The sequence below is a fragment of the Amblyraja radiata genome, chromosome 3 (genome assembly GCF_010909765.2).
Source record: "Amblyraja radiata isolate CabotCenter1 chromosome 3, sAmbRad1.1.pri, whole genome shotgun sequence".
NCBI classification, from domain to species: Eukaryota; Metazoa; Chordata; class Chondrichthyes; order Rajiformes; family Rajidae; genus Amblyraja; species Amblyraja radiata.
The window spans coordinates 16,462,765-16,480,992 of NC_045958.1; the positions used below are offsets into that span (position 1 = coordinate 16,462,765).

An 18,228-nucleotide genomic window follows, 5' to 3' on the forward strand; every position below is an offset into this window, starting at 1 on the left:
AGATTTACAAAAGCCCAATATGAGAAAAATGTATTTCCTGAGCTTACAGCTATGACGTCACAATGGGATTGTAGCCCTGCTCGTAACATTGTTGCTATCCAAGTACACTGAGTCCTGCTAGCTCTAGCGGGTCCAAATGCATTTTTCTTAAAGCCACATTACACTGATTGTTTTTAAAAGTTTAAAATGAGGGAGGGTGAAAAAGGCGAAATGAGCAGCCCCTGCGCAGTTGGGGGCTATGGGTGAGTGGTGGAATATGGCGTTGGGGGAACGGGTGAGTGGTGGAATATTGCATTGGGGAACGGGTTGTTTTGGGGGACCAGGCTTCCCATGGGGGCTATGGGTGAGTGGTCGAATATTGCGTTGGGGAATGGGTTGCATTGGGGGAACCGTCTGTCAGGGACCCAACAGGTACCACTTGGTCTAGGTCATAACTAAATGTATTGATATCCTCATGGGAGAGTGCTGTAATAGATGGACCTACATGAGTTGCTGAAGTCGGTGCAATGTAACAGCTGTACAATCTTGTTAGGCAGAGAATTGTGAAGATATTTATGGGCAGAAATGAAGGGACAGTTGTATGCAGAAATTATTATGACTGGGTCTAGAACAAGTGGCAATAGCGTTCTGGATTATTCTCCAGAGGTATCAAAGATATTTGAGTAACCATACTCTGGAATTTAGAAGGATGAGAGGGCATCTTTTTGAGACATATAAGATTATTAAGGGTTTGGACACGCTAGAGGCAGGAAACATGTTCCCAATGTTGGGGGAGTCCAGAACCAGGGGCCACAGTTTATGAATAAGGGGTAAGCCATTTAGAACGGAGATGATGAAACACTTTTCGACACAGACAATTGTGAGTTTGTGGAATTCTCTGCCTCAGAGGGTGGTGGAGGCAGGTTCTCTGGATACTTTCAAGAGAGAGCTAGATAGGGCTCTTAAAGATAGCAGAGTCAGGGGATATGGGGAGAAGGCAGGAACAGGGTACTGATTGGGGATGATCAGTCATGATCACATTGAATGGCGGTGCTGGCTCAAAGGGCCGAATGGCCTACTCCTGCACCTATTGTCTATTGTCTATAATCACTGAATTGGAGGAGGGGCAATGTGAAGCATTGTTTTAAGAGGAGGAATAGGCAATTTACCTTTATCATTGTCATTTAGAAATATAGAAACATAGAAATTAGGTGCAGGAGTAGGCCATTCGGCCCTTCGAGCCTGCACCGCCATTCAATATGATCATGGCTGATTATCCAACTCAGTATCCTGTCCCTGCCTTCTCTCCATACCCTCTGATCCCCTTAGCCACAAGGGCCACATCTAACTCCCTCTTAAATATAGCCAATGAACTGGCCTCGACTACCCTCTGTGGCAGAGGGTTCCAGAGATTCACCACTCTCTGTGTGAAAAAAGTTCTTCTCATCTCGGTTTTAAAGGATTTCCCCCTTATCCTTAAGCTGTGACCCCTTGTCCTGGACTTCCCCAACATCGGGAGCAATCTTCCTGCATCTAGCCTGTCCAACCCCTTAAGAATTTTGTAAGTTTCTATAAGATCCCCTCTCAATCTCCTAAATTCTAGAGAGTATAAACCAAGTCTATCCAGTCTTTCTTCATAAGACAGTCCTGACATCCCAGGAATCAGTCTGGTGAACCTTCTCTGCACTCCCTCTATGGCAATAATGTCCTTCCTCAGATTTGGAGACCAAAACTGTACGCAATACTCCAGGTGTGGTCTCACCAAGACCCTGTACAACTGCAGTAGAACCTCCCTGCTCCTATACTCAAATCCTTTTGCTATGAAAGCTAACATACCATTCGCTTTCTTCACTGCCTGCTGCACCTGCATGCCCACTTTCAATGACTGGTGTACCATGACACCCAGGTCTCGCTGCATCTCCCCTTTTCCTAGTCGGCCACCATTTAGATAATAGTCTGCTTTCCTGTTTTTGCCACCAAAATGGATAACCTCACATTTATCCACATTATACTGCATCTGCCAAACATTTGCCCACTCACCCAGCCTATCCAAGTCACCTTGCAGTCTCCTAGCATCCTCCTCACAGCTAACACTGCCCCCCAGCTTAGTGTCATCCGCAAACTTGGAGATATTGCCTTCAATTCCCTCATCCAGATCATTAATATATATTGTAAATAGCTGGGGTCCCAGCACTGAGCCTTGCGGTACCCCACTAGTCACTGCCTGCCATTGTGAAAAGGACCCGTTTACTCCTACTCTTTGCTTCCTGTTTGCCAGCCAGTTCTCTATCCACATCAATACTGAACCCCCAATGCCGTGTGCTTTAAGTTTGTATACTAATCTCTTATGTGGGACCTTGTCGAAAGCCTTCTGGAAGTCCAGATACACCACATCCACTGGTTCTCCCCTATCCACGCTACTAGTTACATCCTCGAAAAATTCTATAAGATTCGTCAGACATGATTTACCTTTTGTAAATCCATGCTGACTTTGTCCAATGATTTCACCACTTTCCAAATGTGCTGCTATCCCATCTTTAATAACTGACTCTAGTAGTTTCCCCACTACCGATGTTAGACTAACTGGTCTGTAATTCCCCGTTTTCTCTCTCCCTCCCTTCTTAAAAAGTGGGGTTACGTTTGCTACCCGCCAATCCTCAGGAACTACTCCAGAATCTGAGGTACAGTGAAAAGCTTTGTTTTGCATGCTATCCACACAGATCAGATTTACCAGAAGTAAATACAGTCAAGACAAACGCAAGGGCAATATGGACCCTGAAGTTATCCTCGTGTGATCTGGTTAATTTCTGATTTCATTACAACATCAATGTTACAAGAAATCTAAATCAGTTTCAGGCATCTGTCAGGATGAGAAATGGAGCCAGTGGCTGGGGAATGGAAAATCTATGATGAGAACCAAAGATTCATAACATTTAGTTGAAGGAAATTTCAGCTCCTCCAATTTGGTAGATGTTGGGTGAGTAGTCTGGCATCGGCATATTGGTGAACAAGAAAGCATACCCATGGAACTGATCAAGTGTTTTTGTTCACTTTTCTCATGCAAAGGAGAAGAGCTGCTGAAGGATATATATTTGAAGGACACAAGATATTTTGGTTCAGGAAGAAAACACGCCACTGGCAATGATCAGATAGTTAAGAGTCCGCAAGTGTGGACTCGTTACAATAGATGAAGTAATGTTGAATGATGTGGGCGACCAATGTTAAACCACCAATATATTGGGACAAGGAGGGATAGATTACCTTGTTACAGTCGTATACCATGACTGCCATGGTAGGATGAAAGTAGTTTTAAAGCATTAGATTTTGCTCAACTCTAGTGATGTCTGAAGCTGTTTATTTATGTTTGCTTGCCTAAATAGACATTGAGGTTTATTTAGCTCTAATATATTTCTAAATGCACAATTCACCCAATGTCAACTGAATAATGTCTATCATGAAAGATGCATACATTTATATTTTTGTGTTTGATGCCAGGTCATCTAGTTTAACAGCGGCGATAATGTCACACCTAACCTATTTTTGTGCAGTTTTTTGTAATTTTGTGTATATTAGATAATTTATTAATATTTTACCACATTTGATATTCATTTTGAATGTTAGTGAGTATGGAGAAACTCAAACCATTAGCTGATTTTGAATGACCTGTGTTGTTCACGTTCAATAGCAGGGATAATACAGGAAACGGAAGGGTTTCCCCACTGGGTTTTACTTTATCTTGGAGAGTGAACAAGTTCAGGATTGGGATTTTCTATCTAATGGATAATCAATTATAAATTTTATTATTATTGTACACTTATAAATAATTGAAAGATTTATTGACAAAAATATTAGTAGAAAACCGCATTATCATGAAAGTTCCTGTGCAGAACCTTTATCAGACCTCTTGTTTTGATTGTTATCATTATCAACAAGAGAAATCAATTACTTAAAGCGAGAAAGCCTGAAGGTTATGCATGATGTCTTGGTCCTTTGGTGAGATCCCTGAAACGTCTGTGAATAATTGTCAGATGATATACCAGAGAATGTAATAATCTCACATTCCCATTGCATCTGAAATCTTTAATGTAGCCCTTTGCATGTATGTCCACAACACATATTACATGTTTATGTATTAATCCATTTACATTTCTTCATCTGAAATGTTCCATTACAGGATTTGAGCTCTATTCTATGGTGCCTTCCATTTGCCCTCTTGAAACCCTTCATAATTCACTATCGCTGAAGCAAGTGGATGAATTCCTTACATCAATTCCTGAAAGCGAGAGATCTTCTGAGATTCCTACTACATCCTCAGGTAGGATTACTATTAGTTTCTTTGATTGTGTAAATTTGCAGTACCTTGAAGACAATTAAATACGACTAAACAATGGAAACGTTATTAACCACCAACTGTCCGTTTCCTCTTCATTCCCTTAATCTCTTACAAAATTCTTAAGGGGTTGGACAGGCTAGATGCAGGAAGATTATTCCCGATGTTGGGGAAGTCCAGAACAAGGGGTCACAGTTTAAGGATAAGGGGGAAGTCTTTCAGGACCAAGATGAGAAAATCATTTTTTCCACAGAGAGTGGTGAATCTCTGGAATTCTCTGCCACAGAAGGTAGTTGAGGCCAGTTCATTGGCTATATTTAAGAGGGAGTTAGATGTGGCCCTTGTGGCTAAAGGGATCAGGGGGTATGGAGAGAAGGCAGGTACAAGATACTGAGTTGAATGATCAGCCATGCTCATATTGAATGGCGGTGCAGGCCCAAAGGGCCGAATGGCCTACTCCTGCACCTATTTTCTATGTTTCTAATCTGTTCTCATTCCCTGTAACTCACCTAGATTTGTGGCTCTCTTTTTTAGCTTGGTTTAACAAAAATTGAATATAAAAGCTTTCTCCATTCTACCATGCTTGCAAATTCACAGAATTAACAGACTTGATTTCTTGGAAAGAAGGTTGTTTCTGATAAGTGGTTAACCTTACAATACAATACAATTCAATTTATTGTCATTTGGACCCCTTGAGGTCCAAACGAAATGCCGTTTCTGCAGCCATACATTACAAACAAATAGACCCAAGACACAACATAATTTACATAAACATCCATCACATTGCTGTGATGGAAGGCCAAAAAAACTTTTCTCTCCCCCCCCCCCCCCCCCCCCCCCCCCCGATGTCAGAGTCAAAGTCAAAGCCCCCGGCGGGCGATGGCGAATTGTCCCGTGGCCATTAAAGCCACGCCGGGTGATGCAAGGTCGCACACCGGGTTCTTGGTGTTAGAGCCCCCGGCGCGCGCTCGCAGAGTCCCGCAGCCATTCCAAGCCGCGCGGGGCGATGGTGTAATGCCCCGCTCCAGGAGCTCTTCAACCCCGCAACTCGGGCGGGAGAAGTCGCCGTTGCGGGAGCCCGGAAAAGCGGTCTCCCTCCAGGGACCCGCGGGCTCCCGGTGCCGCCCGCCAAACCCGCAGTTGCAGCCACCGAATCTCCGGGGGTCGGGTCGCAGCAGCGTCCACCACAGCTCCACCCGCTCTGGACTCGGCCAGCTCCGCGACGGTAAGGTGAGTAGTCGGCACCAGAGCCCCCGGTCTTCCTGTTGGAGGCCGCTCCTCGTTGCAGCCCCAACGACAACGGAGACCCGACAAAGAAAAGGTCGGGTCTCCCGTGCAGGGAGAGATTTAAAAGTTACCCCCTCCCTCCCACACCACCCCCACCCCCCCACACACATACCCCAACAAAAAATAACAAAAACTACATAGAAACATAGACATAAAATAATAAAAACGCAGACGGACTGCAGAGGCCGCTGCTGACGAGAGTCGCGCCGCCTACCGGATGATCTGTGATCAGTTTTGTTGTTAGATTGTAACCTTTAAATACTAAGATATACTTGCATAAGTATGCCGTTAGATGAGAAGGACACAAAAACAAAATGGTGGACATTATCAGCAGGTCAGGCAGGACTATGCAGCACAGGGTGATGGACTTTCACTACCAGTTCTGACATAAGACTAAATGAAAATCTTTTCCAAATCAATTTAATGATTTCTAGATCATATTAAAAGTTTTGGTGAATCATTGTGGTAACTTGAGCATTTTAGAAGCTTGCAGGAGAGATTATATTGCTAATAATAATTGACAGTAATATTTGCTTGTTTTCATTCCAGCTTCTGGTAATATCATGTCTCTAGGTAGAAGGATTTTAAATACATATACTCCTAGAAAGGTACTTCCAGCGCCTCGGGCATCAGATCAAGAAAGTAATAAATCTACTTCATGTAAGTAAGCTATAATCCTAAACATATAAGCGTAACATTGTTAAAACATACTCTATGTAAAGAGCCTGTCCCACTTAGGCGACTTTTTAGGCGAGTGCAGGAGACTGCGCTCGCCACATGGTCACCACATGGTCACCACATGTTTGCTGGTGGTCTCTGGTGAGTCTCCTGTAGCGGCAGATTTTTATATCGTTCAAGAGATTACTCCCTCTAGCCGCTAAATGGACTACATGGTTAAGGGGAATGTCGTTATACGTATGCGAGCTCTCTGTCGGGGACCTTCAGAGCTTCTTCATAGATAAATCTTCATAAACAGTCTTTTGATTAATAAATTCTTTATTGTTGATGAAAAACAATAAGGTACATCCAAACTTCTTCCGACTTGTATACTATAATCTTCATCGAACTCCAGCATATCACTTTAAAGGTTAGAAAACTCTTTGTGTCTCCGTTACACTGCGCATGGTCAAATGGTATGCCTTCCCCATGCTGTTCCCAAACTAAACTAAAAACTAAGTTTCTGCATAAGAAACGTAGCTCCAAACACGCCCTAAAATACGTCATAAATCCCACCCACAATATAACGGGCAGTCTAAAACTTAAAGACACATGCCATAGTTAATGACACACAAAACAAGCCAAGTGGCCACTACATACAGGCCCCTAATTGTTCCGAGTATATAACGAGGCAATTATTAATAAACATCAAAAAAGTAGCCATGATGGCTTAACATATATCAAAAGCAAAAAATCAGTGAATTGAACCCTGTGCCTCCTCGTGGGGGAATTTGAACTTGGGTCTCCCGCGTGGCGGGCGGGCGGGCGGGGATACTAACCACTATACTAACAAGGAATAAATAGCATTCACTATATAACCGCAATCAGAATTCTTCATCGACTCTTCCATCTTCACTTTCGCCTTCGAGAAGCGAGCATAACTTGATTATTAATCTTATTAAACACTGCTTTTAGTTTAAAATCGCACCGTGTGCACCAAACCCTTAAAATCAGGCCTGATACCCAATATATAGTCCAAAACATAACAGTCCAAAGCTTTGATAGCATGAAACGTCTTCCTCCATGTCCAATCAACTCATGGATGTGTTGTAAGTATGAAAATCCTTCGAGAGATTAACAGGATATTTGCCAATAAAGTTCACCGTTAGGTTTGATTTAATTTCCGGATCATTAACAGAGATTTCAAATCCCAGCTCAAGCTTTGGCCACTCTCTGTCTGGCCTACAGAGAGATTTTAGTTCATTGATCCATCTCTTATCGCTTAAAAAGCGGTTCGCTATCAGTCCTCTGGAAATTTCATCTGTAGGATTTTTTTTTTTGTGTTAACATATTTCAGTTGTACAACATTAGTAACTCACAATGCTCTTTCCATTGGCAGATTGTCTCTGTCCAAATCCAACTCTCTGGTTTATTTGGCTCTATCGTCTAGTGGAATGCTTTCACAATTATCGCTGATCCACTTGGAAAGTGTGAATTCTCCCATATTGCAAAGGGAAGTCAAATGTTCTACTGGTTGAATTGCTTCCTGCTCAATAGACATGGATTTTAAGCAATCATTCTTCAAAGTGATTCTTAATTCATGAAATTTAGTTTTCTCGCCAAACTTCCGTTTCAAATTCTGGTTACGTTGCTCTGCCATACGACGATTATTTGGCAGATTAACACTTTCTTGTTTGAAAGGTAAGTCCAGACAATAGTGTCCGTCAATCTTTACTGAGTAGTTCATAATATCCATGAACTTCAACTCTTCATTCAACATCTCTTCAGATTCTTTGCTGGTACTTTCATTGAAGTCATGATTGTATGGCTTCATCACCGGCTTTTCTAATTCATCAGTGGATATTTGATTTAACAGCAATGGCAGGACACGTCTTCTGATTCCTGTTTTCCATATTCCTTTTCAAAGAGCTATAGATAACCCATCCAAGTCGGTTTTTGTAGCATACGGTCCATCACCTTGGCTGAAGTTATAGGTTCCAATGCCTTCAAAACATTTGTTCCGACAAGTAGTTCAACACTTGAATTTATTTCAGATATCTTGACATCCTTCAGGTAAACCCATTGTTTCAAGTCTTCATGTCTTGGTATATTTTGACGACCAAATGGCATGGTTCCATGTGTAAACACTTCAGATATTGGAATAAAATTATCTTCATCCAAACTGGATATCTCCATACTCTTAATGTAATGACCTGCTCTCTATCTTTAGTCATGGTACGTAATCGAATCTTAGTCTCTTCTGTGATGTTCAGCCTTCTCGTCAGGTTTTCTGTGCAAAAGGTAGTCAAACTTCAGTGATCCAAAAAAGACTATGTTTGCAACACTGTATTCGTCTTGCTATTCCTTACCTGTACTGGTAAGATAGAAAAATTACAAGCTTCAACCCCGGCCCCAATATGAGCAGTTACTTGTGGCGAGGTGATAGCATCTCTAGTAGTCGGCTTCTCCTTCTGTTCCGTTGCTCCGCTTCATCTTCTTCTATTTGCTCTGATAGCTCTTCATCTATTTGTTCCAGTTCTTCCTCTTCCCAGTGCTCTGGTAGCTCTTCTTCAGTGTGAAGTGCTTCAGGATGATATTGCCTGCACTTATATCAAATTATAGGACTCTTACAGTCTCTCCCCATATGTCCTTTTTTTCAAACATCCACAACAGATTCCCTTCTCTTTCAAGAAATCCATCTTATCTTCATATTCTTTCATCTTGAATCTTCGACACCATCTTATGGTGTGATCAACTTCATCACATAACAAACAAAATACTATTTGCATGCTAGTAGATACATTTCCTTTCATTCCATCTTTCGTTTCCACAGGTCTGGTTGTGATAGCAAAACTACTTCTCATAGGTTCTGATATTTCTTCAGTTTTAGTAAATCATATAACCATATAACAATTACAGCACGGAAACAGGCCATCTCGGCCCTACAAGTCCGTGCCGAACAATTATTTCCCCTTAGTCCCACCTGCCTGCACTCATACCATAACCCTCCATTCCCTTCTCATCCATATGCCTATCCAATTAATTTTAAAATGATACCATCGAACCTGCCTCCACCACTTCCACTGGAAGCTCATTCCACACCGCTACCACTCTCTGAGTAAAGAAGTTCCCCCTCATGTTACCCCTAAACTTCTGTCCCTTAATTCTGAAGTCATGTCCTCTTGTTTGAATCTTCCCTATTCTTAAAGGGAAAAGCTTGTCCACATCAACTCTGTCTATCCCTCTCATCATTTTAAAGACCTCTATCAAGTCCCCCCTTAACCTTCTGCGCTCCAGAGAATAAAGACCTAACTTATTCAACCGTTCTCTGTAACTTAGTTGTTGAAACCCAGGCAACATTCTAGTAAATCTCCTCTGTACTCTCTCTATTTTGTTGACATCCTTCCTATAATTGGGCGACCAAAAATGTACACCATACTCCAGATTTGGTCTCACCAATGCCTTGTACAATTTTAACATTACATCCCAGCTTCTATACTCAATGCTCTGATTTATAAAGGCTAGCATACCAAAAGCTTTCTTTAGAACCTTTGTTAGTTACAATTGATGATCTTTATGTTTATGATCTTCAATAATCCCGTAGTGTGGCTCTAACATGTACCGTACTTCCTTGTCCAAGAAATCCACCAGGTCTGATAGCCTGGCTACTTTCTTCCTCTCATCCATTACTCCGCCTGCATCGTATCTCCACCTTTCTCTGAGTCTTCTGGGCAACTTGCTAAGTTGTTAGTATTATTCGCAAGCTTCATTTCCTCCATGTGGCCAAGATTTCTCATCGAGCTGCAACAACTTCTCAAAAATATTGCATAATCACTCAATGCCACCCCATCTTCCGGCTTGATTTCTTTCCAAGCATGGGCCTTCTCCATGTATGCATTAGCAATCCTCTGTTCGTTACCAAAACGTTCTTTAAGTAACTGTAGATTGATTATTGCATGTGAACCAATCATAGTAGAATAGAATCACTAACCCCACCTTACTGTATGATTCATACTAACACCCACTTCCTACACTGGTCAGTCTTGGGAGCGGTAACGATGAACTAACGACTAACAACCTGCTGTGCCGCTATACTATGTGTACCGATTAAAGATGACCTTGAACTCCAGATTGTACAGTTTGCCTATTTACAGTAACCTTCTCGCCTTTTTATAGCCATGGCTGTCTGGCTCATTTTGACAATCTTCTACAAGTACCTTAACACTTCCACTTGTGTACTTCACCAAAAATCGTTAGCGCTCCTTTTCATCCGTAATTCTCATTTCTAATACTTCTTCTAATGCCCTTACGAAAACTTCATACTGCAAAGGATCTCCAGCATATGTAGGAATTTCTGCTGGTGGTGGAATGAGAAAGGTATTTTGTCGAGCTATAAATTCAGCTTGACTTTTCACCAATGCCAATAATCCATCCTGATAACCTTGGCTTAGAATAGAATAGAATAGAATAGTTTCTTTATTGTCATTGTAACATGAACCATGTACAACAAAATTTAAAAATGTCAGCCAGTCAGTGCACCATTCAAACATTTCTAAAAGCTAACGATACATACAAGGTAAAATATTAAAAAAAGATAAACATCTAAAATAAATATCATGAAAATAGCACGCATAAACACCCAACCCTACATCCTTCTGTCGATTTCACAGTGTACCACAGTCCCTTAGTATGTATCGCCCCTGCGTTCCTTGGCGGCTACATTTAGTGCCTTTATAGCAGTGGGGTAAAAATTGTTTTTAAGTCTGTTTGTCCTTGTCCTTGTAGATCTGTACCGTCTGCCTGACGGCAACAGTTCAAACAGGGAGTGTCTGGGGTGGGAAATGTCCTTTATAATACTCTGGGATTTTTTGATGCAGCGGGAACTGTGTAAGTCCTCCAAAGTAAGGAGAGGGCAGCCGACAATCCTCTGGGCGTTGTCAATGGCCCTCTGGAGCGCTTTCCTCTGAGCTGCTGTGCAGCTGGTGTACCATACGCATACACAGTATGTTAGGATGCTCTCAATGGAGCACCGATAAAAGGACAGCAGCAGTCTCTGAGTGATGTTATTCTTCCTGAGCACCCTCAGGAAGTGCAGTCTCTGCTGGACCTTTTTCAGCAGCGCAGAGGTGTTCACGCTCCACGTCAGGTCCTCCTCAATATGGATTCCCAGGAAGCGGAAATCCGCCACCCTCTCCACACAGTCCCCTCTGATAATTAATGGTACCATGTCCGTTTTATTCTTCCTGAAGTCTATTATTATTTCCTTTGTCTTTAAGGTGTTGAGCAGGTTATTTTCTCCACACCACACTGTCAGCTGCTCCGCCTCATCCCGGTAGGCGTACTCATCCCCCCCGGAGATGAGTCCCACCACCGTAGTGTCATCCGCAAATTTGACAATGGTGTTGCTGTGGTGGGCGGGGGTGCAGTCATGTGTGTAGATGGTGTAGAGCAGGGGGCTCAGCACGCAGCCCTGTGGAGAGCCGGTACTGAGGCTGAGGGCCGTGGATGTGTGATGGCCCACTCTGACTCTCTGGCTGCGACCCGACAGGAAGCTATTTATCCACATGCAGGTGGAGTGTGGAAGTCCCAAGTCCCCCAGTTTGTCCATCAGTTTGTGGGGAAGGATGGTATTAAAAGCAGAGCTGTAGTCCACAAAGAGCATCCGCACGTAGCTCCCCCGCTGCTCCAGGTGGGACAGTGCAGCATGGAGAGCTGTGGCTACAGCGTCCTCTGTAGATCTATTCGCTCTGTACGCAAACTGGTGGGGGTCAAAGCTTCGGGGCAGGAGTGATGTGATGTGACCCCGGACCAGTTTTTCAAAACACTTCATCACCACTGGTGTGAGTGCGACTGGCCGGTAGTCTTTGAGGCTGGAAATGTGGGTTTTTTTGGGCAAGGGGACTATGGTTGCGGACTTCAGACAGGGTGGAACAGTGGACTGGGCCAGAGACTGGTTGAAAATCCTCGTACTTGGCTCCACCTGTTGATAAACAGGCCTCTGTGACTCAAATTGGCCTGCTCGTGCCTGTGCATCAGGCCTCAGAAAAGCGTGGTCCTCTATTGGTTTGTCTTGAGCATCCACAGACGCTCCATTAGTAGTTTGTTTCAATCTAGCACTCATTTGCATGAGTGTTACCCATACCCAAGATGAAGTTTTACCCATCTTACTCTGTTCCAATGGGTTTTCAAAGCCATGAAATCCAGTGGACTTCGATTTTGGAATTGATCCAACTGTTAATTCACTTCGGGCAGTCTTTTTTCCCAAATCGGATTTCATCGTCTTCGATTTTGAACCCTCACTTTCCAGTATCTCCTTCATTGATTTGGCCACCGCCATCTTTGTGTCTAGTTCCAGTTGGTCCTTTCGTCACCTCAGCTGCTCCTGTTGTCGCCTCATCTGTTCCTGTTGTCGCGTCATCTCCTCTTCTCTTTGTCGCCTCATCTCTTCCTTTTGTCGCGACATTTCTTCGTTCATCTGTTCTTCTCGTCATCTCATCCCTTTCATCTGTTCTTCTCGTTGTCTCATCTCTTCCTCTTGTCGCCTCGTCTCTTCTTCTTGCTCAATCTCATGTTTCATCTTCAAGGCATCCGCTTCTATTGAGAAAACGGCTAGATCAGCTTCAACTCCTAATCGAGCAGACACCCTTGGTACCGAACTGGCAGTAGAACCAGATCTATGTCCTGATCTTCGTGTAGATATTTTTGAGATATTGTGGTGAAATGTCATCTTCCATTCTGGCATCTTGTTGTCTCGCACTTCCAGCTGCTAAGCGCGTAAGTTGTGGTATAATTTCAGATAATCACTCCTCTGCCTTATCCATGAAACCATTGAATATCTTCACCTTGTCTTCCCACCACTGGGTGTGTCTTATGCGTTCTTCCCGAGACGGCTGTGAACACAGCAGCACATTCTGTTTCTTTCCAATCTCTTGGCAGAGGTTCCCTAGTTGGCTCATATTAGATTTCACTTTGATCGCGTTCTGTACCGATTCCTGTTGTTTCTTCTGTTTCTTTCTCAATTAATCTGGTAACCTGTTTCCATAATTTGTTTCTCTCCTTCTCGGTTTCTTTCAGGTTGGCAGCATGTGTATTATCCGTTTCTTCTCGATACATGAGTTTTCTGTAGCTTTCAATTGACTCGTTAACTTGTTCCCATATCGAATTTTCCTCCTCGGCTCCCTTCAGAGCTAGAACTCGACATTTCTCAGTGAGTTTGTCTAATTGGTCTTACATCGCCACCTTGTGCTCCCTCAGACGTGAAACTTTCTTCATCTTCTGGTTCCATGATTTTAAAGAGGTCTTGGCAGATTGCCAAGTCTTTAAATTGAACGAACAAAACCTTCTCTGAATTCTGCTCCAACTTTGTGTAAGCATTGAGTGGCTATTTTGAAAACAATTATCTCAAAACAACAACAAACTGATATTGTAGACATATCTTCAACATCCATGGGCTTAAAGATGACGATAGTTTGAAAGGAATGTGCATTATCTTTACATCAAAACAATTTCCAAGGTCAGTCTCCTTTCTCCAGACAGATTGGAAAAACACTTATATTGGCTATCTTCCATTATCTGGCTCTTCTTACAGAAGCCGATTAAAATTAAAGCTTTGCCGCTTCGAAATTCAAAGAAATAATAGTCGATTTCCACACACAATTTCTGTGATAATGTCCTCAGATTCATCAGATAGGTTATGTCATTGTTGATAAACCTCTTGGCCATCTCTGGCCGAGATCTATTCTGTTCTCGGCTGGAACTGGTCTTCTAGCCAAAACCTCCTTCGAGATCCCAGCCAAATCTTCTGTCTCACTCTCTGGGACTGGCCTTCTCCCCCCCCCGTTGGAGGTATCCTTTGACTTAATGTAGCGGCAGATTTTTATATCGTTCAAGAGATTACTCCCTCTAGCCGCTAAATGGACTACATGGTTAACAGGAATGTCGTTATACGCATGCGAGCTCTCCGTCGGGGACCTTCAGAGCTTCTTCACAGATAAATCTTCATAACACACTTTTGATTCATAAATTCTTTATTGTTGATGAAAAACAATAAGGTACATCCAAACTTCTTCCGACTCGCACACTATAATCTTCATCGAACTCCAGTATATCTCTTTAAAGGTTAGTAAACTCCTCATGTCTCCGTTACACTCTGCATGGTCAAAGGGTATGCCTTCCCCATGCTGTTCCCAAACTACACTAAAAACTAAGCTTCTGCACAAGAAACTTAGCTTCAAACACGCCCTAAAATACGTCATAAATCCCAACCACAATATAAAGGGCAGTCTAAAATTTAAAGACACATGCCATAATTAATGACACACAAAACAAGCCCAATGGCCACTACATCTCCTTCATGGTCGCGAGGAGTTCCCGCATTCTGGGAACTAGTCGTGGCCTCAGTATGGTCACCACAAATTTTTCAACATGTTAAAACATTTTCTGCGTCTTGGTCGCCATGAAGAAAATCGATACTTTTGTAGTCGTAGGTTGTAGTGGAGCCGCCATGTAGTTATAGGTAGTCGAGGTAGTCGTAGGTAGTTTTAGTTAATCGCCTTAACTGACCGGGAATTTTAATTGGCTCATTGGGAAAAAAAAAAACGTAACCACGAGTTTTCAGAACCAAGGAGAACCGACCGATAATCTTAAGTGCCCGCCGAACTTCACAGCTGTGTATCTCAGGTTTATTAAAAGTTGTCTGGCTTCTTAAAAGTGTGTCTCTTCCCCCCCCCCCCCCCCTTCTCCCCTCCCCCCTCTTTTAAGGGACTTACCGTACACTGTGCTTGCCGTCTTAACCTCCCTATTCATCGCGGTGTGTGTCTGTATCACCTTGGCTTTGCACCGTTTAAATTTCAGACAGCGCTCCCCCTGCTTTCCCTGGCCCCCGCCTTTGCAATATGTTTGTGTGTGCTCCACTCTGACACTCGCGTTCCAGTTCCCGGTTTTACAGGCGAGTGCCGCGAACTTGACATTCGCTGGCAGTCCACTGAATAATCGCCTAAGTGGGACAGGTCCTTAACTTTCATATTCCTTCACACATGCCTTTTTAATTCATTGACATTGGTCTTGCTGTAGATTAAATCATTGTCTCATAGTTGATTTTAATTGTTTGATGTACATTTAGGTAATTCGATTTTATGGTGACTGGGTAATTGCATCTAATGGAGCTCAATTATATAGCAGAAACGTTTAGAGACTGTGATTATAAAAGGGGTTCGAACCACTGTGAACTCTGTAAAGTGTTTTTTGTCTGTTTAGATTTCCCTTTACCAATCTAAGCATATATAGGGCAGAGATTTGGTGTATTCCGGTGCAAACCAAATGGCTAGACATTTCAATGCTTGGATGTTGTTAATGTGGTGGAAGCATATCCAACTACACATGGCTCATCTGTCCTATCACATCAAAATCATTTTTCTACATACATCAAAGGCGTTTAACAAGTGTTAGTGGCAAAAAGCCTTGACAATCTGGGAACCAACCTGACACCCAGTCGCTATCTCCAACTGCATTGGGGCATCTGGGGGTAAAAAAAAATCCACACTGCAAAAGGTTCTACTGCAAGAAATGTGCCATGGTTGGGTAGATAGTACCAAGTGTAACTGAACATTGTTTAATTTCCTACTTTATTTGTCTTATTGACGGCGTATTAGAACACCTTACGAACAGATTTCATTCTTTATATATTCCTTATGATATTCTATATCAGCTGTATTGTGAATGATTTTTCAACTTTACAATTTTTTAAAAAAGTGATTTTACTTTTTAGGTGATTTAACTTAAAGGTGACCGCTTAAAGGTGAATTTCCTTGAATTTTTGCCATGCAGTCTCTAGAGGATCCTCCAAGGATGTGTCTATTACTGGGCAGTCTTCATTGACTGAAAATTCATCCTATGGTCAAAGTGACAATGGGACAACTTTGTTAAGCACCAAAGACAGACAAAGCTGATGAATGAAATCTACTTGAAGTCAGCTCGTTCAAACCAGTTGTTCAACATGGAAATTAATGGATATGTCCATAATGAGACTTAAGGAAATATATTCTTCGTTTCAAATTCTTCAATATCCTGCCATCAATTATGTTTATGCCAAGACAAATAATATGGTTCTAAAAGCAGGAAATGTCATATATATATATGCCGTTCTAAAAACTAAAGAATTTTAACGTACACTTAACCAAGGTTGGTGTTGTGTTGGATTTTTATTTTGTCCGCTGATGCATCATTTTCTGTAGCTTGGAATAGAATCTAATTGGTGGTGCAATCTAATTGAGAAAAGCAAGAATTCCTTTACATGGTTAACCTCAAGAACAATTCATTTAATTAAACTTATTACTTGTTATTGAAGTAAAATGTGGCATTTTCTGTGTTATAGACTAAATTAGATATTTTCATCCAAATCCACTGTTAAAAAGTTGCCTGTTATTTTTGCATCAGTAATAAACAAAACCTCCCAAATTGATTTTATTCTCATATCATTGGGTCCAAGATAATGAATAAAGAAGTAGCATTGTCCAGGCAATCCAATTCTTACATTCTTCATTCCAGTTTGTTCCATTCGGGATATCTATTCAACATATACTACAGCTTAGGGTGAATGGCCCCACGTGATTTAATATCTTGTGCAGAACTTTTAATTCGGAGTGTATGGCTGTTATAGATAGAAAAGGTTAGTGAACGGCTTGCATTTCATGCCCTACATCATTCCAAGGATATTTTAGATATGATTGGTAGTTGCCATTCCCTTTCCCTGCTACGTAAATAGGATTGTTTGCACCACTTTTTGGGTCACATTGGTCACAACAAATTTTTAAGTAGCCATGTTTGTGCTCATTTCACTAGCACTGTAATTTAAACTATTCTAATTTTTGCATCTCAATTAAATGTTTTTGTTTTCGACATAGGCTCACATCAAAGAAATATGTGCAATTTTTATGTTTTTTGTCTATGTATGTGTATATGTATATAGAGGGAAAAAAGTGTCTATTTTCCATGGTTAAAATAACTATTTTGAACTATGGTACTTGATGGTATTTTTAAAGTTATATAACATGTTAAAACTGTCACAAGATTATTTTTATTCTGAAGAATGCCAGCTATCTAAAGCTTTTTTTCTGTCGTTTAAAATATTGTCTAACTGTACAAACATGAAGCTTCTCTGGTTCGAGAATGTTAACTGGAATTTATGTTACGTTCCAGAATTAGCTGTGAATAAACTGTATTTGAGATGTTATAATTTTCAAAATATAAATCTGGGTGTATGTTTTTATATGAAATGGATTGCAGATATGTTTTGTAAATAAGATTTTATGTATGTATAGGTCAGTATTTTCATTTACAAACAAGCAACAGAGCGCATTGCTTTCACCTCTACAACTTTGTTGTCTTGTATTTACATACTATGGAATAATTTCTCTTGCAGAAATTTCTGTTTTCAGTGAAGAATTGAGCAATGTTACATTTTCTTTAAACAAGTTAAAGTATATAATAATATTTCCGTTGTAACTCAGGAGTCTATTTCAATGGTTAAGTAAAGTTTTAAACAATAATTTGGTATATTCTGTACTACATATGCATTGTACCAAGCTGACTTAATAAACTGGTGTCTACTGAGTCTATTCTTTGAAGTATAATTGTGCATTGCAAATTTTTAAACTATTTAAAAATAGTCTTGTATAAATTTGTCCAGAGGTTGCCTTTTTTTTTTTAATTCTCTCGATTTGAAGGAATTTCTTACAGTGACAATGACTTGTCAATTTTAGTCCAACAAGGTGAAGTTGCAGGGTTCTGTAGTCTGTTAACATAAAATTATTTCAGTAGTATAAATCAGTGCTTTCTTTCCCAGGTGTCTCCTCGAAGACATACCATTTACTTGTGTAATCTTGCCCTAGTTTATCCTACCGAAGTGCAGCATCTCACATTTATCTGAATTAAACCACATCTATTCATTGACCCAGTTATTCAAGATCCCATTGTTC

General features: G+C 41.4%; 1 protein-coding gene across 5 annotated transcripts in view; it reads left to right on the forward strand.

Annotated features, from left to right (window-relative positions):
• ppip5k2 (diphosphoinositol pentakisphosphate kinase 2) overlaps nt 1-17,868 on the forward strand; it is a 131,033-nt gene extending 113,165 nt beyond the window's left edge. For 2 of the 5 annotated variants that reach the window (XM_033017374.1, XM_033017377.1), the window contains 3 exons: nt 4,154-4,294; nt 6,146-6,256; nt 16,079-17,868. In XM_033017374.1, the coding sequence (XP_032873265.1) occupies nt 4,154-4,294; nt 6,146-6,256; nt 16,079-16,200 (374 nt within the window). In that variant the 3' untranslated portion in view covers nt 16,201-17,868. Of the gene's footprint in view, nt 1-4,153; nt 4,295-6,145; nt 6,257-16,019 lie in introns of all 5 variants that reach the window. The other 3 variants (XM_033017375.1, XM_033017376.1, XM_033017378.1) reach the window with 2 other exon arrangements.
• Nucleotides 17,869-18,228: the final 360 nt, after the last annotated feature.